Source organism: Myripristis murdjan, chromosome 12, assembly GCF_902150065.1.
Source record: "Myripristis murdjan chromosome 12, fMyrMur1.1, whole genome shotgun sequence".
Lineage (NCBI taxonomy): Eukaryota > Metazoa > Chordata > Actinopteri > Holocentriformes > Holocentridae > Myripristis > Myripristis murdjan.
In genome coordinates, this window is record NC_043991.1 from 9,856,842 (window position 1) to 9,881,118 (window position 24,277).

The window sequence follows — 24,277 nt, forward strand, 5'->3', positions numbered from 1 at the left end:
AAAAAAAAACCAAAAAACAATAGTCTTGTGCTGTGGATGTGGCTATAAACTTTGCAGAATTCTTGTTAATGTCACTGTTGCTGGACTCACTAGCGGCCTCACAAAATTGTACAAATTGGCCTTTTCTTAAATAAGGCAAAAACTCTTGTACATGAATAAGTTTTGATTATTATAATATCAAATTTTCTGGGCTACCAAACCAGAATTTAAAGCCTTCAACTTCAGTGCTGCTGCTGTAATATTAACTGAAACTGAAAATGTTGATCACAGTTTTACCTCCTTTAACCCTTTGATGCATGAATTATGAAAGCCTGAGTCAAGATTTTTTTTTTTTTTTTTTATGTGTTTTTACTCTTCTTAGGGCATGAACACTTTTGTGAGTCTCCCTACTTCTTTAAGGATGCAGGACTGGTATTATCATGTCATGATACTAGTATTAATATGTTTTCAGTAACAAGAATTGACAGTCTCTGCATAAACCTCAATGGGGGGGAGCAGCAGAGAGCATTCTAACAGCTGATATGCAATTCCACCATAGAAACCATTGCATTTAGGAGAAAATGACTTTTAAACAGCTGTCCACTGTAGTACCGCTATGCGCCAAAGGGTTAACTTATCCCAAATTTAAGCCAGATCAGACAGATCTGTTCTCACTGTCATTTGGCAATCATAACCTGTGTAATTTAGGCCCATCACAGTCTCTCTTACTCTTAGTTAGTAGTTTAGTACTTCAGTTCATAATTTAGTCAGCATTAATATGGGAAGAAGCTGTTGGGAACCCATTGTAGGGCTGCCTCTTGGTCTGTCTGCATCATTGCATTACTGTCAGGCTGGCTCCTATTAATGGCAGGGCTTCCATTCAAAAACTGCTTGTAAAGCCCATTCTCATTCCCTGGGTGTCAAATACCGCAGCTTTGTTGTGCCCATCTCTGTCTGATACCAACACCAAAGGCAACCAATAAAAGCCAAAGCCACCCTTTGGGATCAGTATGAGACGTGGTGGATGGTGGCTGTGCAAGTCACAGGACCTTTACGCACAAGACACAAGTTTGATTCCCATTTCCAACAAGACCTTTCGTGTGTGACCAAGACCGTGTCCAGTTTATATTTTGTTGTCTAAACCTAACCTTTCCCTAACCTTAACAAAGTGGTTTTTATGCGTAAACCTAACCACGTGACACTGACACATGATAAAAATGAGATGCGACAGGGGTGGGATCAAGCTACGGTATTTGATGACCTGGGAATGAAAATGAGTTGGCTGATACCCAAGGCCAAAGTACAAAGATGACTAACTTTGTATAAAGAGCACAAAACCTAATATGACCTGATGTGTTGCTCTTCACTGTTTTTCCTCCATTTAAATTGTTTTATGCTTGGAGAATGCCAAAGAATACATTCCAACCGCAATGTCTGTTGCAAGCTGTTAACGATGGTGTTGGATCTCTAATGGCATGGGAGGCCATCTCATGGGAGTCATTAGGTCTGCTGATTGCTGTGCATGGTCATAAGAAGGCCAAGGTATGTGAGATCATTTCACACGATCAGGGATGCAAATAGCGCACATATCGTGTCCTCGCAATGTTCTTGAGATAATCATTTCCCCACACACACACACTGCTAACCATTGATTAATGGTTTCATTAACATCAGAATATTGTTCAATTAGGCATTCGACAGCTACAGAGATTTGGTAGTTGATACCGATACCAGTGAAATTCCAAGATCTTTAAAAATGTAGACGTATAGGCTACATAAGAATAAGAACCCTGAGTTATTAGGGCCAGATCTAAGCACCGCTATTTTTGGGAAGTTCTGTAGCCTTAAGTATGAAGTAGATTTGCATTTCATTTTCCTTAATTAAAAAACAAACAAACAAACAAACAAAAGGAGGCTTTCATTCTTGAAAAAATAGTCTGATATCCATGCACACACACTTCAAGACTTGAGTATCTGCATTCCAAGGACGAGTGACGCTGTTTTGAAGGCAGATGGTGGCCCTAATTCATTTTAGGGACTTGATAATAACACATCATTTTTTTTTTTTTTTTTTGCATGACTTTCCACCCTCTGTAGGACTGAAAACTGTGAAAACGATCTGATTTTAGGCTTTGTAGATCTGTGAAACCACATACCTTCAGTAGTAGATGATACTTCAGGACCCTCTGCATGGGAACCACCAGCAGATCCTGCAGCTTGAACTTCCCTTCCTGGACTTTCATAGTGCATTCCTACAAAACAGTGCCAGCAACAGTAGCTCATTAATACATATTGCATAATGTGCTCTCGTGCATTCCTACCAACAAACATTCATTCAGTGTTTAATTTATTGTGTCTTGTTGCACTGCAGCTATTGCTTCCACAAATTCGTGAGGCATTCCATCAACAACAATGAGGCTACTTTATTCTTTCAAGGCACAAAGCCCATGATCGTGCCAGCCATTGCCACACAATTATGATTTATGCTGACGGAGAAATACCTCCAACTAATGGATAATTTCTCAAGCTCACTGTGACTGACTAGAAGAAGATCCACCACTAGCAAAAGCATGAAGTATACTGTAATTTGTGCATTTGCTTCATACGAAACCATTTCTCTTTGTCAGCATCGTCCTGTGAGGCTCTCTCACAATGCTCTGCCTGTGTAGGACTTCCATTGTTCATTCCTGGTGTTTCTGTGTCTGCACAGTAATGCGGACAGCCGTAATCCTTTTTAAAAGCAAGGTTTTTGTGTAAATACACAGTGAGAACTCATTTTACCCCGTTACAAAGCTTGTCTATTTTCAGAGAGGATCTCTGTGTCAGCTACCCAGGCACTAATCACATCCATTTTGTCAACAGCTCTCAGACCCATTTTCAGCTATTCTCTCACCACGCTAAACGCTGATCTGACTTAATCCGGCTATTACAGAAGGGTGTTAGACTTCTGCGATCACCAGACCAGATTCTTCCAAAGCAACCTAGAGCGGAGAATTGGGGGAGGGGATTTGAATTTGACGTTTTGCAGGGCCAAAGACCATTGAACACAACATATCAGGATTCAATTCAAAAACTTTCTACAAGACTACATAAAGCTAAACCAGATGATGGCCAGCTAACCCTCTTAGGCACTTAATAGAGATCCAGGGTGCTTTGGGAGTCTCGACTGCAGATGTAGTGATACTCCATCTCTGAACTGACAGCCTCTACATATGAAAATGCAAATCCTTGCATGCATGTCTGTGTATTTTCATGGCCAAGAAAGAGACACACAAAAAAAGAAAAACACATTGTGTAGGAGGAACCCGATGCTCCCAGTGAATGTAATTTTCTGTATATTTTAGTTTACTGGACAACAAAGGATGGCTGTGGTACTAATTCACTGTGGAAGCAATGAAAATATCTAAGGGGAAGCTTACTCTGTGACACTCATTTCCCATCTAGGATAGGAGCGTGATTTCGGGACTCACCCTCATGATGTCAGTTAGAAGGAGCCAGTGCAATAATAATAAAAAATAAACCTTTTGTATTTGATCTTGCTTTGTAAAGCTTAATGGACGAAACACGGTAGGTAGTGTAATATAAAACAATTTCAAAACAAATAGGGGTTACGTAAAGCGTACAAGCCACAAGTCTGATAATCAGAGCAGCCATGCCTGAACCCCTACCAGCTCAAATATTGTGTCAATCTAGATAGGGGTCAGAGTGACTCCTAAACTGTATATCTTATTGTTCATAAATCATCTCAACAAATGATCGCCTCCTTTATCAATCAACAACCAGGACATAATGTTGATATCATCGATCGCTGTTAAGAATACAGGGTTTTCTAGTCGTCTAACACATCCTCTGTCCTCTTACCTGTGTTGAGTTTGGCAATATTGCAAAAAGCACAGTAATGATAGGCACTACTATTAGAGTGATTCTGCAATTTTCAAGCAGCAAGTAAACTTGTTTTTGCAGTTGACGTACTTGCAACTTTGAAGTATGCTTTTTGGTTCGCAAAGATCATTTCATCATCAAGTGCAAAATTACTTTTTCTTCTTCTAACTGGCTAGAAGACAGCATTGGGCTTCCAAACACTATCCAAATGAAAATGTAGCATTGACATCATGTATCTCAGTGACAGTAAACAGTAAAGAATTGGATTCAAAGTGTGAATTGTGAATATACTTTTTTTTTTTTTTTTTTTTTTTTTTTTTTCCAAAGAAATGGAATCAACTCCCAGCAGGAATAATTTGGTATCTACTGCCAAGCTAACACAGGCTGTTGCTGATGAGACTGGGGAGGCAGAGAGATGCAGGCAGAGGAGAGTGTTGCAAACAACCGTCTACACTTGTAAACTATGTCTAGTTAACAATGAAGATGCTATATTAGGTCCTTCAGAGTAAGTGTTGATATGAGAAGCATCCTTGGCTCATGATTATGCCTTCAAATGGGGAAACCATGTGACCACGGGTAGATTTAACAACTAAAATAGTGAGAGTTTTGCTGGTTGTCCAACCCACCAGGCTGGCAGTGGGTCCAGTTACACTGATACAAAAAAACAAAACCAACCACACAAAATGCCTGTCTACCTTTTTTTTTGCAGATTATTTTTTATTTTATTTGGCTCGGACTCAAACCCCGGACTCTGAGAAAACAAGTGGTACGCTCTCTACCACGTGAACAACCAGTGCACCCCTTTCTATCTTTCTCTCACTGCACTGCAAAGTGACAGACTGACCGCACTTGTGCACAAAGTTGCAGCCGAGCCAACCTAACAAATGAACATTATGCAGACTTCAGCAATATTAGGTCTAGATTAAAGATTAATGCATTCGTTTTCCCTATTGAACTGACTTACAGGTGGTAACAGTCACAGTAAACAGTTACTATTCCTAATTTAATAGGCACTGACTAATCTTTTTTTTCTTTTTTCTTTTCTTTTTTTTACCAGTCACTTATTCTAGTTTCAATAGTAACAATTTAATAAATGAGAGCACTTACTGTAAACTTAATAGTGCCAAGGAACTGGCAAAACAGTGACTGGTAACTAGAATAAGCACTAGTGGCTAATCTTTAGTGACTAGTGCATTTTAAGGTTTAATTGACCAACCAGCCTGCCACCGAATGAAGCTTTTAAGCCAGGCGCCTTTCAGCAAATTAACGGATGAGGGAGCACGTTCGCACTGAGCAAATGACACTAAAGCAGATTGAAACTGTGATGGATTGATCCATCTTATTGATGCAATGGGCCGGTTTAAATACACCGTATGACATTGTTTTAAGGAATCACGAAAGTGGTGATTTTACTGCTTATTTTTCAGTTAAGTCAATGAAACGGAGACAAGCAGCCAACATGCAGAAAAATCTCATGGTCTGTTTTCCTCATAGTGTCCTAGTTTTTTATGTTGCCTGATACCATAATCTATTCTTTATACGAGGTCTAAAAACAGTGTGTAACACGCACGTTTTTGTAATGTTGAGTCTTTTATCAGATGTCCTGGAAATGAATGGGCTGTCATGTGTTTGGGGTTAGGGCTGAAGGACGTTACCTCTACTTTCATCTTGACATCCTCCCGTGTCGCTATAAGCTCATCCAGTGTCTTCTGGGCATTTTCCATGTGGCTGCAGTACTGGCCATAAATCAGCAACCTGGGGAAGGACACAATCCAGTCATTACTTTCAATTCTCTGTCACTGCCTGTCATCGTTCAGCTTACTTTTGACAGGAAACCCAATGTTGACAAAATAAACACGGATAATTGTGGACAAATGTTTGACTAGCTAATTATAAGCATTTCATTTTTGAGTAGTTAATTACACCCACTGCAAAAAGGAGCACTACAGCCAAACACATCGCAAAAATATCAGAGCTCTGCATGGTGATAGTAATACAGTGACATATTGCTGTTGTTACAGGAAAATACAAATTTTGCTTTGTAATGATTTTAATTTTGAAACTTGAATTAAAGGATTAGATTGTTTCCTTGATTTTGGGAACAATTTTAGACAGCTGGCCTGAAAAAAAAAAAAAAAAAAAAAAAAAAAAAACTTCAAGTCTGTTGTGCGCTTTTGAAACATCCTACTCTAAAATGTGCGTGTTTTCCTAATTTCTTTGATTTGATAACTGATGCATATGATAACTGCTTGTTTTCTTAAAACAGTAATACATATTCCCTTGTTGCTGAATTGAGCATCAAGGGAAAATGTATTACTGTAAATTTGAATTCTGCTGCTCTAGTCCACAATTAACTCAGAATTAGCTAATGTCTGATCCCTTAGGCAATGTAAGGTATAATAGTGTTGTTAGGCATAAGAGAATTAATAACACTATTTAAAAGACTGGGATTAGAATCACTTTGCACTATAGGGGGTGGCTCTAAAATGAATGTGTGAATGCATGTATTATGATTAGGAATATATATGAATACCATGAATAAGTAATGAATGAACTCTGATCCCAGGGCAATATTTTGAGGGATAGCTTGCCCTTGCCAATAAGCCGTAATCACGGCTTACTAATGAAAGATAGCGGTTTATATCAGCCGCTTTGAAGAGTTCCTCTTATCTGTGTGTGAGAAAAAAATTCTCTTAATTTGGGCCAGTGAGGATATGAAGGCTGTGTTCATTAGATATTACAATGGGACCCTGACACAGATCTGTGGGTTCAGCTTGGAAGTAGTTCAAAGTCATCTTGCCTAGAGGATGCCACCGCACGTGGTACACATCGCTCATGCTCGCTCGCTGAGTTAAAGTAGGGCATTGGCACGGCTGGTAATGCCAAAACCCCTCTGGTAGCGTTGGCACTCGAGCCTCTCAAGCTGAATCGTGAGCTGAGCAAGGCAGAGCAGAAAGCTGGCAGCCTTAAGTCTAATCATGCCTCTGACAGATCTTTGACGGAGACAAGACTGGCACTGCAAGGAGGCTGAGGATATTTCATAAGACATCAAAAGAGAAGTGACGTAGTCATTGGAAAAAAGGAAAAAAAAAAAGTTAAATGGTAGATTTATGTTTAAACTTACTTCAACTCATAAATAACTGGAAATAAATACGCAATATAAAATGTTGTGTTACATGCATATATATGCCCTACATACATATACAAACACACACACACACACACACACACACACACACACACACAATACTTGATATAGTGAACCCTGTGTGTTTTCATGTATATAAATGCTGTTTAAGTGTGTGTATGTGTGTGTGTGTGTGTGTGACATTCAAGACCATTCATCATTTTAAATAATTAATTCTTTTTGCTGATTTGCCAGGTTTAACAAGGTTTAACCAAAAGAATACTGACAAAAATGACAAAACCACTGGCAAAATGTTAATAACAGTGCGATAATTGTGGATCCACTATGGAGCTACTGTGGATCTCCCTGGCTCCTGTTCACATGAGGAGGTATGAGTATTATTTTGATATTTTGTGTGTGCGTGCGCACGTGTGTGTACCTCTGCATGTTCTAACCCAACAGTGGGTTGGAAATACATTCCAGAAATAACCTTAGATTGCATTGGTGTGAGTCATTGGCTTAACAGTGATTCATTTCATTTTTTTTTTTTTTTTTTTTTTGCCAATTTAATACTTGAGTGAGTCAATTTGAGGAAAAAAAAAACAAAAACAAAAAACGATTTGCCTCAATACTTGTAGCCAAAGTATCATAGTACATAATTACTATTTTTTTCAAGAATCTTGAATTGATTGATTCAAAACATTTCAAGTTGATTCAGTCTAAAGTCAAAGAGATCCACTCTGTTAATTCCTTCCAGTAGACTAACACAGTTCATTGAATCAGCAGACTTTTTAATCAGTGCATGCCATGACTGGCCTGTTTATATTCCTGTTTGGTTCATCATGGAAAATATCTAAAATGTTGAGTCTGTAAAAATATGATCATCTGGTCAACGCAAGGGCATGGAAGTGAGTATTAGATTTTTAAGTCATTCTGGAATCACATTCTTTCCCGATCCTCCCTAACCGCAGCATCACAGTCGGATCAGTCCGCTGCTCGACCCGAGTCAGTCCTGTAGTGACCCGCCACTGATGATCACTGCTTCACTAGAGGCCGTGTCGAGTCCAGACTAAAGCCTCCCTGCTGAGAGGCTCTCTCCACCCTGGTTTAACTGCCCCAGGGCTAACAAGGCCCTGATTACGACCTGATCCACACCGAGGGAGGCAGCTCCCCTCAGCTCCTTCTCCTCAAAGAGGACAAAGTGATTGAGATTAATGGGGGCCTTGATCAATTACCAGACACCAGGACGACTGAGCAGCGTAGTGAGGATTCAGGGGCCCATGCAAGAGACACCCTGTCATAATGCGCATCACCAGAACATAATTGGACAAGAAGGTCCTCTGATATGAGGCCATGTGACAAGTATACAGTGAGCTGGGGATGTGGGAATCATTATTGCGCGAGATGTTTCAGAGTGGGCATTTACCAGTGGCCCCGAGCAGAGAGAAGTACGGAAATGTTTAAAAAGAGAACACATGATGATGTCAGTGGTGAGTTGAAATACCACAGGAAATTTGGTTAGGATGAACAAAATTAAGGTGAAACAGCTGGTCCAAAAGGTGGGCAGATAGAGAATGCATGAAAAAGATGACTTTTTTTTTTTCTTGAGGGGTTTTCTGTATGTTTTGTGAAAACAAGATTTCATGGACAATGTTGCATGCTCATTAACATTTATTTATGCATGGCCCTATAAAAAAATCCTCAAGGGAACCATTAAATTCTGTATTTTTCACAGCAACTAAGAATGAAAGTGAGAAAAAGGAACGATTGCTTTGCTCAGTCGGTCAGGGTTAAAAAGAAGCCATTCTTTCGTTGGTGTGTTTGTGTTTGTGTGTGTGTGCGTGTGTGTGTATATTGTTATGTACATGTGCACAAGTGCTTGCCTGGAGCGAGCAGCCAGATCTATAATGCCTGAGGGCTCAGGGTTTGAAGTTTCCACTTGCAAACAAACTCATGTCCAGCTCGACAGCAAGTGCTACGTTACCGACAGAGAAGGGTGAGGAGGCGTATGTATATAAGATGACATGCAAACAAACATGGATATGACTCCTCTGTCTGAAGTCCTACCTGAGCAGGGAAGCCTATGTCCCTCATCACTAAGCACACCTATTGACTAAAGGGTACAACCCTGACGCCTCGGAAGCAGCACGACTCCTATCATGTGAGGATTCAACAAGGCTGGAAATGTTACTCTATGCTGACTTGATGCTATTCACTTCCTGCTGATTTTCCCATGTGTCTTATATATTAAAATGCACTTTGGTTTCATTAATCAGGGTGCTGCCATGTACCTGAAGTTTGCTCACAAAAGTAACAAGCACAACAAGTCCTCCAACCCATACGATCACATAGGTTGTTTGTTCAGTCCCTCTAATACAACAAATATGAGTTTTTCCGAAATTAGTAACACATGTGACCCACAGGAACGTCTCTAACATGACCCAAGGACCGTTTCCTGAGCACACAAGCTACCAAATGTTGGCTTATCGGCTAGCAAGCTAGGCCACTAACGATACTAAAGACAGGCTACTTGGTTAACGTTAGGAAATGGTTATTGTTAAAGTTAGGGAAAGGATTGTCACAGGAAGCTATATAGGAGGCTAGAAACAATATTGAGAAAACACATCCACTTAAAAGTACTTAAAGGTACCCCTTGTAGAATTTAATTCACAAAAATAAATAGATAAATAAATACAAATAAAACAAAGTTGACTACACATAATTAAAATTCAGTTTTCTGGAGCATGTGATTCAGCCAAATATCTCAAGAGGGCATCCGTTGCTGAGATGGCAGAAGCGATGTGTCCAGCATCAATGATAACATCACACTCTAAACCAATTAAATCGCACATCTCGCTCATTCTGGTGTCTACTTGAATAGTGAATGAATTTCACGTACAAGACATTCACCAGCACTCATCATTTTCTGTTTTCTTGTGTATCTCTAACTCAAACATTTGTAATATAAAATCCTACATATACAGTATAGACATCCACATCCATGTCTTTTCATTTAGGCCGTCTGTGTTAGTCATGCAAAATGATTGACACAGATGTGATAAACAAGCTTTTGTTCAACATGACATCTGTATTCTCCTTTGAGTTATCTGCAGTCCTTGAAAAAAGAACAATATCTTGCTCTAATGTGGTGTGTGAATAATTAGGTGCCACTTTTTTCAGAATAACAGACATCTCATTTTGGAATTAAATCTTTCTTCCTCCACTGATTTCTTCACCTATTCCTACAGATTTCATTTTGTCATCTCTATTACAAAAAAGTTCTGACATTTCAGTGATTCTCAGGGCTGTAGCATACTAAAGGTTAAGTGAAACTATTATTACAATTTAAGTAGGGTAAGTCAAGTCAAGTCAAGTCAAGTCAATGCAAGCCAACTGGGGATGCCTTGCGGTTACAGAGATTATGGCTAAAATGACCCATGACTTTTCACAGAATTGTTTATGGAGTTGTGAATGTTTTTCTTATCACGATGTGGGTCAAGTGTGAAAATGCCCCTAAAGTAAATGCCACCAAACAGGTTCCACAACAACTTATGCCGTATTGAATCGCTAATCTCTGTTTGGTAACCAGAAAGGGCAGCGTTAGGTCAGACCCATCATCAAGTTGCCATCTGGTGGTAAAATGTTGGCCGCAGCGTTTATGTGCCAATACACATTGCACACTGGAACGGAGTCTGCAATTCTCCATGCAAATTAGGCGGTTAGTGTTTATTTGAGTACATTAGAACTGGTGCAGTGTGTATTGACAGGAACTTTGACACTAAGAGAAGGAGATGAAGTGGTATTTAGTAGATACTCACTGTAGTCTTGAACTGAAGGGACTTGCTATCTTTGTAAAATGCCTTCAATCAGAATAAAATTTAATATTGGAATTATGAAAAACAAACTGAAACACTTTTGCATATCATGAATTGTCAGTTGTTATTTTACATATTGAATTTCTTTGAAATGATTTAATGGAGGATGTATAAAACAAGAAATCAGTTCACTTATTTACACTTAAAACATTAACCTATACTAATTATTAACCAATTTCTTGAGAACTCTTGTGGAACAAAATGCAAACGTTTGCTGAGTAGCAGTCAAGTAAACAACAATTTAATTCAACCTTGTCTCACAGATTCTACAAAAAAAAAAAGAAAAAAAAAAAGAATATTTATCTAATTAAAGTTCTGCTAAATAAAGACTGCTCTAATGGCCAGCAGCGATACTGTGTGGATTACTCATAGACAGTGTATAAACACACCCTAGAGGAACGTGCTTGTACCCCTTCTTTTCTCTCTCTTTCTCTCCGTCTCATCCTTGTTTCACATCCTCCTTAAAGTTGGCTGATTGTCACATAAATAGTGGTGGAGTGGAGCATAAATGTCCCTGTGCTACCTGGTTAATTCTAGGCAGCGTGGCCATCAAGACGTGCTTATTGCGCTGCTTTGCAACAAGTGTAAAAATAAAGATTTAGGACCAAAAGACAAGCATAGAAGGGAGGATTACGTGTTATCAGAGACAACCAAGACAGCAAGATTAGACAACTGAGACAGATGTCCCAGGCTCTGAACCAGTGGGAGGCAGTCTAAAGGGGGACATACCGATTGGTAAACACAGTTACTATTTTTCTAAGTCAAGAACAGCCCAGGTATTATGTTTTCACCAGGATCAATACCTACTGCAGGCCAAAACAGAAAGAAGCAAGGTGTAAATGGTATACTTAAGGGCAGGATAGGAAAGAAAACATAACAATTCCTAAAAAGCAATGTTGTTTAAAATAAAGCTTTCCTTTGGGTTGAGGAGTTTGCTGGTAAAGTTTGAGCCTGCTGTTTATATTCTTTTCAGCGTCGGTACCATCACCCCTGCCGTACTGGCTTCTTTCATTATGGCGATGCTGTCATGCATGTTATTTCGCAGAAAATACAATTTCGAGTAACTGCTCCTTGGGCATTCGCCTCCCACCCCTATGGCGCCCTAGGACCCAAGTCAGGCTACGGAGGAAATATCCCAGCAAAATAGAAGTGACAGGCTGTGGAGCAGGCTAATATTCCCTGACACATGGCATTGGGACCCTCTCACCTCCACTCAGCATATCCAGCACACAGCAAATGGAGGAGAACATAGAGCAAAGACCTACAATCAAGTACCTCATGGTGTGGCCGTGAGTAGGAATTGCAAGGTTGTAAGGGACTCAGATTACTCCAGAAATGAGTCGGGGATGTCGTAAATGGCCCACTGTCTATATATGCAGAGGCTATCAACAAGAGGGGACTTAAGTGCCTGTTTAGTTTACAGAGCTGCCTCTGAGTGCACTTTGCTATTCAGCCAGGTCCTTGCTGTTTTAGAATTGAGGAGTGGTAGAGATAAATCAGTGACATTTTCAGCATGGCATTCAGTTCAATGACAAATGAGGGAAAATGCTTTTCATCTTTTGCACTGAAGTGAGAAAAAAAAAAAAAAAAAAGAAACACAAGCACATTGTTGCAAAGGTCACTGGGACTTACAAGCGTAGATAACCAAATTAATTACACCTAGCCAGGTCCTCAGGAACACTGACAAGGTGCTTTATGAGAGTGGTTCTGTGCGGATCCAATTCCCCTGGTCACCGCTCTCTATTGCTACAGACAGACAAGAGGCTGGAGTGGCTCATAATGAGAGCGGTTTACATGCCAATCACACACAGAATAGAAAATGCCTCTGACGCACAGGACCTGCAAATCAAATGAATCGTTTCCTCAAAATAACCACGCATCGCCTCCTTGAGAATGTCACTAAAGGTAAATATTAACATTATATGTCCTCTCTCAATGGGCCTAGGAATAGAGGAAGAATATTTATTGATATGCCAGAGCATCGCTGTTGAAAACTGTTTTGGAGTTCTGCACTTGCTGCCGGTGTCAGCTGGCTGGAGAGATTAAAAAATAAAACTAGCAAACTAACCGTGGGGACAGACAATTTGTTAATGATGCTCCCAGGCTCCCCAATAGGCTAGATATGATTCACCAGCAACAGAAAAATGTATTATTATTTTGGTAACACTTTACAATAAGAGTACAACAATTAACGTTAGTTAACGTTAGTTAATGACGTAATGGTCAATTAACTGTTAGTTAATGATTATTATGGCATTTACTAATGTTAATAATATCTACAATAACCCTTAAATAACATATAAATTAATACCTTAGCATGAACAGCATTAGTTAGTTCAGTTAGTTCATGACACATTAGTTAACGGTTAGTTAACTGTTACTTAATGTTTATTACCTGCTACTTAATGTTTATTATGGCATTAACTAACGTCAATTATTTTTTTTTCTGTTTCTGCTTTTCCATATGTGTATGTTGGTGTTGTTTGACAGTGTGTGTTTTCAGGATTTTCAAGGGAGCTGTTGGTTAGCTGGACCTATTCTGCTACAGTGTGCAAGTAAACCACTGCTGTCAGATCATCGAGTAAATGTCACAGTAGATGACTTAAACCAGGAAAGAGAGGAAGCAGTGTATGTGTGTGTTCGTGTTTGAGGAAGAGCGATGCAGAGTACGTCTGCTCCTGTCTACAAGGAGGAGAAGAGCCTCTCGTGTCACGCTAACTTTGCGCTTTGTGGCCCTCTAGGCTCACGGAAGAGGCCTGCGATGAGCCTATTACCTATGCAAAGTGACGTTCCCCTAAGAAATACAAGCCTGTGGCTGTCTGTTTTCGGGTAGGAAAGATGGAGTGCAAAAAAAAAAAAAAAAAAAAAAGATACAGAGATGTGAGGTATGTGGATAAACCCAGTATGTGCACAGATATGGGGGAACAGATACACAAAAATACAATCCACACTTTGAGCCACACACTGTGCACGTGCGCAAACACACAAAACACATAAAAACATGGATGCGCACATGCACATAAAAGTGTGACTCACTCCTGCTGTTCTAAGTAATGGCTGTATCATTCCAAGAGAGCGGCATATCCATGACTGTGTATGGGATCATGACTGGGGCCAAAACCTATCATCACCATCATTACCATTACATATGAAACAGCGGCACTCAGCACAGCAGGGAAGCAAATCACTGCTCCCCTTAGGCATGCAAATTATCCACGCATTGCACTGCAGCTGGAAGGGATCGTCTTGCAATTCCATCATCGGGAAAACCCTATTTACTAATAAAACTTGGGCGCTCCCTACTCATTTCCTAATCTCCAGATTAGAAGAATAGACTTTATTGCAGAGGCAGAATGGAAACCGGGCTGTTTGAGAGCCAGCGTGAGGTTTAACTCTCTTTCACATGCTTGAATTCAGCGACTGACAGAATGCTAGAGGTTTAACAAAGAAACTGGGACAAAAAAAGATATAGAAGAATAAAGATGTGACTGGTAAAAGGGGAAATACTCGCTCATCGAGTGGGTTTTGAATGGCATGACTTTCAGTGGATTTGCATGGATCATTTGATTGGTGTGGCACAATCAGTCACATGCCTTCTCTGCGTTCTCCTTGAAATCCTAATCCTATCTTCTGTTTTATCGTGGGATACTCAATCTTGATGAAGATCTAGTAGCTTCATCAAGATACCGAGCACGAAGGGAATACAGATCTCTTTCATGTATGCATGCATTGTGGCACGTACAAAATATACAACATGGACAAGAGAGCGCACGCAGGTTACTAACCTTTCCTTGAAGTCGAGGAAGATCTTCCCCAGGCCGTTTCCTCCACTGACCATGTTCAGGTCGATGGCTCTCAGGAGGGCAAAGTGGACTTTGATCACATCCTGATAGGACATCACAACAAGCATGAGCAGCCAATTTATGTAACTACGATCAAAACTCTGTTTTCGCACTAACCACCTGTCTAATGCTCCATCAGTTTAATCACCTGTTCTTTCATTCATACCACATCTATCTATCCATCCACCGTCTTCTTCATTCACCCATGCATATTTCTTTATTTCCTCCTATTTACATAAATATACCTTGTCATTCATATAGGCCAAGCATACACGTAGGCAATTATTCACTTGGTTGGTCCACACATCCAGGCGTATAGAAATCGTTTTCTTTGCTCGAGCGGTTACTCACCTCAAGGTTGACGAAGATAGCCTCCATGTCCTGTGGGCTTAAAACTTGCTTCAGGGGGATCATGTAATTCTTTAAAAGAATCAAAAGACACTTCAGTGAAAATTTGTTTCTGAAGAGTGGATATTACAATCCCATTTGCTCAACTAACCAAGCACCTGTAGGTCAGCGCTGTCAATTTAATTTTCAGGTCAAATATATATTGACACAGCACTCTGCTATTGTATAAAATAATACTCAGCCCAACCCAACCAACAGCAGAGGCTTTTTTTTTTTTTTTTTTTGAAGGACAACACAACTGAAAGTCATTAACTGAGGCAACACAGAAAATCCATAATAACAGGGCACACTGTAAAAGATGGTGGCAACATGCTGCTGTTTACCGGATGCATGCGGCCGCGATTTTGCGGGCCATGACACTGTATGTGCCGTAAATACATACAGCCGCTGGCGTCAGCTTCACTAATGCTTACAGGGGGAAAACTTGTCTGTTGTTTCACTAATGTTGTTTTATGCTTGTCACATTCCATCATCCTAATGATAACAAATAGATCAACTAAGAAGCAATGAAGAGATGATAGGCTTTATTAACCCCAACTCAATTAAGCTTAACGAGTCCTCTGATCATAGAAGGTTATTCTTGTATAATCTCTTGTTGCACTGGCGCAGCAAACATAATAGTTTAGTTTTAATGAAATTAGTGGAGCAGATGATTTCTGGCCATCCATCAAATTGAGAATATCTATGTCAACATACAGAAACTGAAGTGTTAGCAACACTGATATAAACAATGGTTCATTATTACTCTGAGGGAGCTGTATGTGTGTGTGCGTTTTGCATGTACACGTACATATGTTTCCTTTTACGCAAAATTTGTTGCTTTACATGGGATGAGTTGTATGCGTGTGCACGTGCACGCATGTTGGCATCCTTGTGTCTGTGAACGTGCATCTACACATAAAGCCCCAGGGATCAGTCTCCCTGTGTGAGACCAAGCCAATAATAACCGTATTGATCAGCTCCTCTGACATTTGTGCTCCCCAATGAATCTGCCGATAGCTGACATTTCCATGCTGCGCCCCTACCCGCAGGCTCGAGACCAACAAAGCAGAACGTGACAAAAGCCAACTCATTGCCATGTACGTCCACCCATTCACTTCCGCAGAAACGCACGGCATTTCCACACACACACGCGCTGAAGTGTGTGTGTGCCGCCGTGCCACACACCTATACGAGCACCTGTGCACACACATGCATATGCACAAACACACTGAAATTACACATGCAATGCACACGCTTGTACGCACACACACACACACACACACACACACACACACACACACACACACAAACACACACACACTCTCATAGTCACCTTCTCAATGTCCTCCAGAGTCTTGTAGTACTTTGCCTCAGTCTCCTGGATCTCCACTAAGCAGCAATTTCTCTTGTCATCTTCTGACATGCCCATTTTCTAAAAATATGACATAAGGATGAGTTAGGCCTGGAACTAATTATACTGTGTGATTTTGGGTCACTGATAATCTCATGTGCCTCAATTCATACCCTACTCGTACATATTTAATGGCCCTCTGGTACTTGGTGTTCAGTAATGGTTTTTGCGTGTAAATAATATCTTCGGGGGGAAAAAAAAGACTGGATTTCAAGTCAATGCCAGCACTACATTTCAATTAATATCTGTCTAAAGGAGTGGCAATACAGACACAATGGGACGGTACCAGCTGGGAGGTTAAAGTAGTCTGTAAATATTAATAATACAATAAATAAATAACTAAATAAATAAGCCACGCCAATCATGGGTCTCTGTGAGAACCAGGGGTAGAGGGCTCTTGGACTCCAGAAATGTTATTTAAACAAGCATAGTTAATTAAATCAAACCGATTTCCAAATGAACTTGATCCAGAGGAGTGTGTTCACCCTGACTTCACTGCAATTACTGGCACTGCTTGTGTAATGTGAGGCAGTGGTGATGCTGGCACATGTGGGTACATGCGTGCCTGTGAGCCTTTTTTTGTGTGTATGTGTTTGTGCGAGTGATGTGTGTGTGTGTCTAAAAGAATATGTCGAGGCCTGGAGGGGGCTGGCTGGCTGACCAAGACATATGTTGATGCATCCAGAGTTGTGAAGTTAGCTAAGCAAGCAGACACTTTGTAAGTGAGAGGGAAGGGTTGGGGGTTAGAAAACAAACAACGAAGCCACATGGGTATTACTCATGGGAGAGGATGTATGACTAAGTCTCTGCGTGTGTGTGTGTGTGTGTGTGTGTATGTGTGTGTGTGTGAGCTTATTCGGATTTCTTCAAAAGAATCAAAAGATAATGCAATGCATGAGTGAGTAACACATGTGGCCACAGCAAAAGAAAGTATGAGCTGAGTGTGTCACAAACACTCTAAAGTGTTAAAAAGTGATATGGATGCAATGACCAAACAGGTAGAGGCACATAACAGAAGAGCTAGAACTATCTAATGCGTTCAGAAAATCACATCCACTTGCTTAATGCAGCCTTTACTACTGAGGCTTTGTCATAAGTAAGTAACTTTAAGTAACTTTGCTATAGGGTAATATATAAAGTTTAATGTGTGTGTGTATGTGTCCACCTGGGACAAATGACAACCAGTTTTGTAAAATAAGTGGGGATAATAGGTGCAAATAGGTGCCATTTAATTATCTCATGGTTTGCAGTTCAGTCTGGTACCTTATTGTCCTAACTGAGGTAACCTAACACTCCTGTCATCCTACTGATGTCACATTGTCTCCCAAGGCCCCTGAGTCAGACCCTGAGCCAGACGGGGGTCTCCGCCGTCCCTGTGCAGGGGTCACTGATCTAATTAGCTGGTCATACTCTTGGGATGCTATGAGTAAGTTTCAAATGAAGTGGCAGAGGAGTTAGCTGACAGGGTGTGGTGAGTCATAAGCACAGCAGCACTCACCTGCATGTATCTGATCTGCAGCAAGAGAGAGGCAAAGTGGTCGAAAACAGAAGTAAGATTCACCAGAGATTAGGACAGAGACATTGACATGCACCGACAGACATGCCATCATGCAAATCCAAGACAATGCCAACAGACAGGCACACGGACATCCACACACAGACCGTGCACATGAATAATACAAGGTCATTTAAGAGTGGACTGAGGTATATGTGTATATGTGTGTGTTGGAAGTAATTAACGTATTTGAATTTTGAATTTCCCCTATATGGTTTCATTAAAGTTACACCTTATCTTATCTTATGTAGAGGATCCTTTTGGTAAATGCTTCATTAGTTGTTAAATTACTGATCATTTCTACTGCTAATGCAACCAATGGCATGCAAAAAGCAAAGGGAGGCACTTTGAGATGGTGCACTTTCTTACCATGGGTTGTCGTACTTCCACCTTAATGATGTCCTCGTAGATGTCGTCCCCGTCATCCTCACACGGCACACAATCATAGATGTCATCCTCACCCAAGTCATGCTCACTGGGGGGACACAATTCAGGCATAAAGGTTAGAAATAAGGCCTCAGTCAAACTTCATTTTGACTGAAAGGATGGCTCCTTTCACTCTGCCAAGAGGGCTCATGTCGCCTCAGTAGACTTTGACAAATTGCACCTTGACGCCTGAAAAATGCTGAAAAATCAAACCAGTCAGATACGAGGTGATTGTCCGTCACGAGCGCTGCTAAATTCCAGTCATGAGGGAAAGCGGCCCATGTTCGGAAACCTTGACTGAGCTGCACTATCGAGAGGTATTTCCCTTTAACGTGTTTATGTTGGTTTGGCACCCAGCTAGCTAACTGACCTTTAATTAGGCGAACAGCCAGCAGAGCACAGATACTGACTGTGGAGCAGAATGATATCTGGGGGAGTTCCTTAAGCTCTGGGAGCTCCCTCCAATCGCTCTCTGTTCTCTAAAAGCAATTATTTCATGGGCGGCTTATTGAGGCAGTGGAGATACCTCCGCAGGACTGGGCATTGGGAAATGGGCCTGTACCAATATAGTTAATTAACAGTCAGTTGCAAGTTTCAGAATTGCCAGTCTCCACTGCCTCAGAATGCACATGTATCACAGCCTTAAGGACAGCAGAGCATATACCAGCAACTCACGCATAGATTTAGAGGCTTGTCATCTCTATTTATATCCTCAACAGTACATAACACAGTATGCCACACTATGACACTACAGGCGCTATAATCGTTAATTCTATAACTTCTAGCTCTATCAGCCTCACTTGAATTTTAAATGATTAATTTTTATGGAATTCTCTGCCCGCATCCCTACACCTTTTTGGATGTCTGTTCACATGATCCTTTTTGCACTAAATTTGCATTTTTATATTTACTGTTTACGCATTGTTGTTCAAATCTTTTATTCTTTTTGTATTTGAATAATTCTCTTTGTAACTGTACAACTGATGCCATTGTAAAGCACTTTGTGACCTATGACTGTGAAACATGTGTACAAATAAATTTTATTATTATTTATTATTATTTTTAAATGATAAATGACCAGTAATGATCAAGACAGCCTGTCTTCTCCACGTGTGAGCCTCGTTGGAGAGGAAAAAAGAAATTACATTTCTGATTTAGCTCTATTAATAAAGAGGTAAAAATATTCCAGCCATTACACACAATTGGACAAAGCAAGCCGCATTTCGCTGTTGTCCTTTCAAAACGGTGAACTCCCAAAATGTCGACTTTTCAGAAACGAAGAAAAAACAGTCTTGTTTTTAGCGTGACAGCCGTGCACTTTTCAGTTCATCTAATTAGGTTTGAAAAAGTTTAATGAACCAAGGGGCTGCAGAACTTTCTGAACCCATAGAGTAGAGAGTAAATTCTCAAATGAAGTAAAAACATGAATATATAAATATTAATAGATGATGACTAGTGTTTCCAACATCTATTCTACAATATCTTAATGCAACAGTTCAGCAGCCGTTATCGAGCAAGCTGGTGAAAGTTGGCATAGTTTGTTTACAAATGAGTGAGACATTCAGCAAAATACTGTCAGACAGCCGCATCACTTCCACTATCAAAAACACAGCCTTCATTAACATCTCATAAATAAACATCAGTTTCAACCTTTCCCCAGATCTTACTATCTCCTGTTGATTGTTTTCCCACACCCCGTGAATGTGGTTGGGCGACAGTATGCTGTGCATCATTTCAGCTTCATTTTGGAATATCAATATGGCCGCTGAGCAGCTTATTGTGATGTTAGCCACCCACAGTAATATTATGGATCCGTGGCTTCCACTATGTGTGCAGGGCACCAGCAGAAATTGCAGGTTAACACAAAAACATGGTATCATTTTGACGATTGTAGTTTGACAGCATGTGACCCGTTGTGTCCCATTATAACTTAAATATTCGTGCTTTCACCGCCTGCGTGAGCGGGGATAAAGAAACGACGGGGGGAGAGAGGAGAGCCCTGGCCTCAATCAAATATTCAGCATTGTCCTTATGCTTGTGTGGGGGCTGTTTGAAGTTTTAATTGAGGTGGCCCGGTTCACTCTCAGCAATGTGTTTCTTGCTTCATTAAGGGAAGCGCCTCACGTTGAATACTGACAAGGCTGTGTGGGAGGACAACTGTCAGCCGGCACTGTCCCGTCACATGAGCGCCATATTCCTCTGAGACTGGGGAGCTCGATGGAAGCAAAGTTTTGGGAGGGACGCTCTCCCTTTGTTCTCCTTTAAAGCCACGGGGACAGTTATCACTATAGATGAGTGCGGGCTAGTTCACTCATTTGATTATGACCGATGTGAAGATCTAAGAGGAACTTGATCCCAGAGAGCACGGAGGAGGAGAAGCTGGAGGAGATGGTTTCAACGTGCTGTATTAGACTGTGTGTAAACATGTTCAACATGACAATGAGCCATCCACATGTCAAAGGAAAGGCGATAAATCTACATAAATCCACATTAAATCTACGTCTTAATTAAATTTGACTATTTGTTTTGTTGGAGCAGACATTGAGGTCTAGGAGGTCATTTAAGACCCTTTCCCATCCTGATTAACCTGATTATTTTAATCATTTATTTATTTTGATCATTTGTTTATTTTGATTGTCTATATCTCTATTGATACCTTCGACACACTGACATGTTAAATTGTTTCTATCTGTTGAATCCAAAGTTGCACTGACACGAGTAAAGGCTTGTTGGACTTTTTGTTAATAAAGCGTTATGGTGTAATGATGTTTTTTATAGCTTTATAATGAGCTTTGATCTACAAACGTGAAGGAACCAAATTAAAATATATATATATTGATTGCTTGATTTCATTTATATATCTGTCCTTTTCTTAATTGGTAATCTTATGATTCCTAATCTGCACTGACTTTTTTGTTGTCTGATTGTATTGATCCCTAAGTTGCATTTCATTATTGTCTGTTTTTATATCGTCTCTACTTGACTCTGGTGCTGAAAATATGAGTTGAGTGTTTAGCCGATCAATGAAAAGCGATCAATTATAATTTGATCATAATCACTTTAGTCATTTAGATAGTAAAAATGGCAAACATTTGCTGGTTACTGCTTTGCACATGCTCAGATCTGCTTGCTTTTCTTTGTTTCTTATCATTTTAAAATTGATATTTTGTGATTTTTTTTTTTTTTTTTTTTTTGGCTGCTGCTCAGATTAAATAATGTTAAGTCCTAATTTAGGCTCTAGTGACTATTGAAGGACATTTATCATCAAGTATTACACTTGAAAGAGGGCATGATTAAATGATTAATTGAAATATAAAGCATAGATCAATCGACAATGAAAATAAGCGTTAGTTACAGCCGTACTTATCTCAAAGCTGCACCAAGATCAGTGATGGCTCGTCCTACTTGGGGGGTTTCTTCAGATGCATTAGGCTAAGGGCTTTGGTTTCGTGAGGCCAACATACGCCTCAAATTATCTTAATCATGTGCTTGTTTTGAAATGGAGATTATTACTTTATGGAACATAACCCTAAATAGGCCTGTGGGTTTGTTTTTGTGTGTGTGCGTGTGTGTGTGTGTGTGTGTGTGTGTGTGTGCGTGTGTGTTCATGGACTGTACAGGGAGATGGAGACAGAAAAAGCAAGACATCTTTGTAAAACTGTCTAAGACAAGGACTGCAACTTTACTATGTATGCCCCTTTGTCTCTTGGGCTTAGGTACATAAATAAATTATTCAAATTCTTACTTTGTGTGTGTGTGTGTCTGTGCATCTCAGTGTGTGTATGTGCCTGTTTGTCCGTGTACATGCACATGCCCCATCATACATGTACACATTTAAGCCAGTGTGTCTTTGAGCTTCAGTGAGATGTAGAGTGGGAGTTGAGTCCTGAGGACTAGTGAATGGGATCTAATTTTCTGTCTGATTACACAGTGACAGGCCAGAGGATGCCCAGTGTGTTTGCGTGCGATGGGCCCCGTAGCCTCTGCCGCCTCTGCAGCCCTCACCGACATAGGCAAAATTCTGACAGAGGAGTGCAGGAAGGAGGTTATGATTCACCGTGTCAAAGCTAGTGAACAAACGTCCCCCAAGGCTTGGCCGAGTTACTGGTTTCCAATAAAATAGCGTAATGTTTTTATGCCGTGATTGTTTTTTCTTAGTGCTCTGATATACTGCGTGAGGAGCTCTGGCATTGCCCTTCGAGTACGTGCTGGCGCTGACACTCTGCATGTGTGAGGCTGATAAGTTAAAACTGAGATCATGTCAGTGGGGACCAGGTCATTACACCATCATCACAAGGCTGGCACAACATCTGTGTTTAGCACTAGGGAATAAAGGCTACTCCCAAAGCCCCCACGGGGGAGAGCTGTAGCTGTGGTAGTGAATGAAAATAAAACCAGATACTTTTCTTTCAAGATTTAAGAATCTTTACGACCATTCCTTCTATCTCACACTGTGAATGGGATCAAAAGTAGGCCGAAACACAAAAGGAGGTATTTTTCATTCCCAACACTATGGAGCAGCTACTAAAAAATGGATGTATCAGGGGTTCCCAAACAATTCCATGTCAAGGACCCTGAAAATAGAGGCAGATTAACCCACAGACCCCAATTTGAGAGGATTTTTTTTTTCCTCTGCAAGAAACTGGTTGCTAGGTGGATAGAAAACAAAAGTCAGCTTAAAAAGCTACTGTGTGATCAACGTAGGATCACACACATACATTTCCTTGTTGGTCTAACTGCCAAAAATAAATAAATAAATAAAATGCCATGAAAGTTAGATTAGTCTATTACGCTTATTGACAGTGATGCCCTGCTACCCTCCCAGGACCCCTGTTGATTACCCAACCCCCAGTTTGAAAACCATGGCCTTAGATAACTTGACAAGCTGAAAATGCAACTGCATAAGAAGGATTTTTCTTCTGACAGGGACAGATCAATTGCAAAGGCTATGGATCAGACATATTAAATTTTACTCAAAATAAATGTTAATAGATGAATAACTTGCCCGAAATGGTTGGCCAAAACCTCGTTCAACTCCTTTCACTGCAGCGTAGCACAGACTACCTGTCTGTCTGTTGGTGCAGAGGCAAGTATGAATGCCTGGATACTCCTTTCAGTTTCCCAAACAGTATACCTGATAACCTCCATGCTAATTTTCCATAGCTTACATGTACAGAAAAATGGCATTGGGTGTGACGGAGCGGTGATAGCACCATCTGGGCATAAAGATAATGGAAAAGATTAAACTATTTGACAGTCAAGGGGATCTTCTTTCAACCACACAGACCACCAGATAAAGTCAACATTATCTTCATATCATTTGCTTATCAGAAAAGGATGCTCTTGTCTGCCCTGCCCCATGTCAACATTTTGATAAATACATATTCAGCTCTTTTATGCAGTCTGCTATAAGTCACAGGGATTCCTAACTATTTGCCAAATGAGCAAAATCACATCATGGCCAAAACATATTACAACATGAATTTGCTGTTTGCATTGTTGCAGCATCTGCTTGTTAGCACGTGGATGTGTGAGCAGTGTTATAAATCTGCACTGATATGCTCCAATATGGTTGTGTGTGCATCTTGGTTTGCATATGTTTTATGAGCAGTAAATGCACTTGTGCTCTTATGTGCAATAACTGTATTATTTTGTTAATCTGCTGGCGATCTTTATGCCCTATTTGTTTTCTACCACAGATCCCAATGGACATGCAAGGTTTTAAAGTGAACACCCTGTGTTGTCCTCTGAGTGTAAATTATATATGCACTACATGCATATTTTAACATG

The 24,277-nt window shown here is 40.4% G+C and overlaps 1 protein-coding gene across 1 annotated transcript in view; it reads right to left on the reverse strand.

Moving 5' to 3' along the window:
- vav2 (vav 2 guanine nucleotide exchange factor) overlaps nucleotides 1–24,277 on the reverse strand; it is a 197,833-nt gene that overhangs the window by 20,116 nt on the left and 153,440 nt on the right. The window contains exons 5-11 of the mRNA XM_030064977.1: nucleotides 18,431–18,536; nucleotides 18,005–18,019; nucleotides 16,429–16,527; nucleotides 15,057–15,125; nucleotides 14,649–14,749; nucleotides 5,517–5,616; nucleotides 2,136–2,231 (exon numbers count right to left, since the gene is read on the reverse strand). Of these exons, the coding sequence (XP_029920837.1) occupies nucleotides 2,136–2,231; nucleotides 5,517–5,616; nucleotides 14,649–14,749; nucleotides 15,057–15,125; nucleotides 16,429–16,527; nucleotides 18,005–18,019; nucleotides 18,431–18,536 (586 nt within the window). The remainder of the gene's footprint in view (nucleotides 1–2,135; nucleotides 2,232–5,516; nucleotides 5,617–14,648; nucleotides 14,750–15,056; nucleotides 15,126–16,428; nucleotides 16,528–18,004; nucleotides 18,020–18,430; nucleotides 18,537–24,277) is intronic.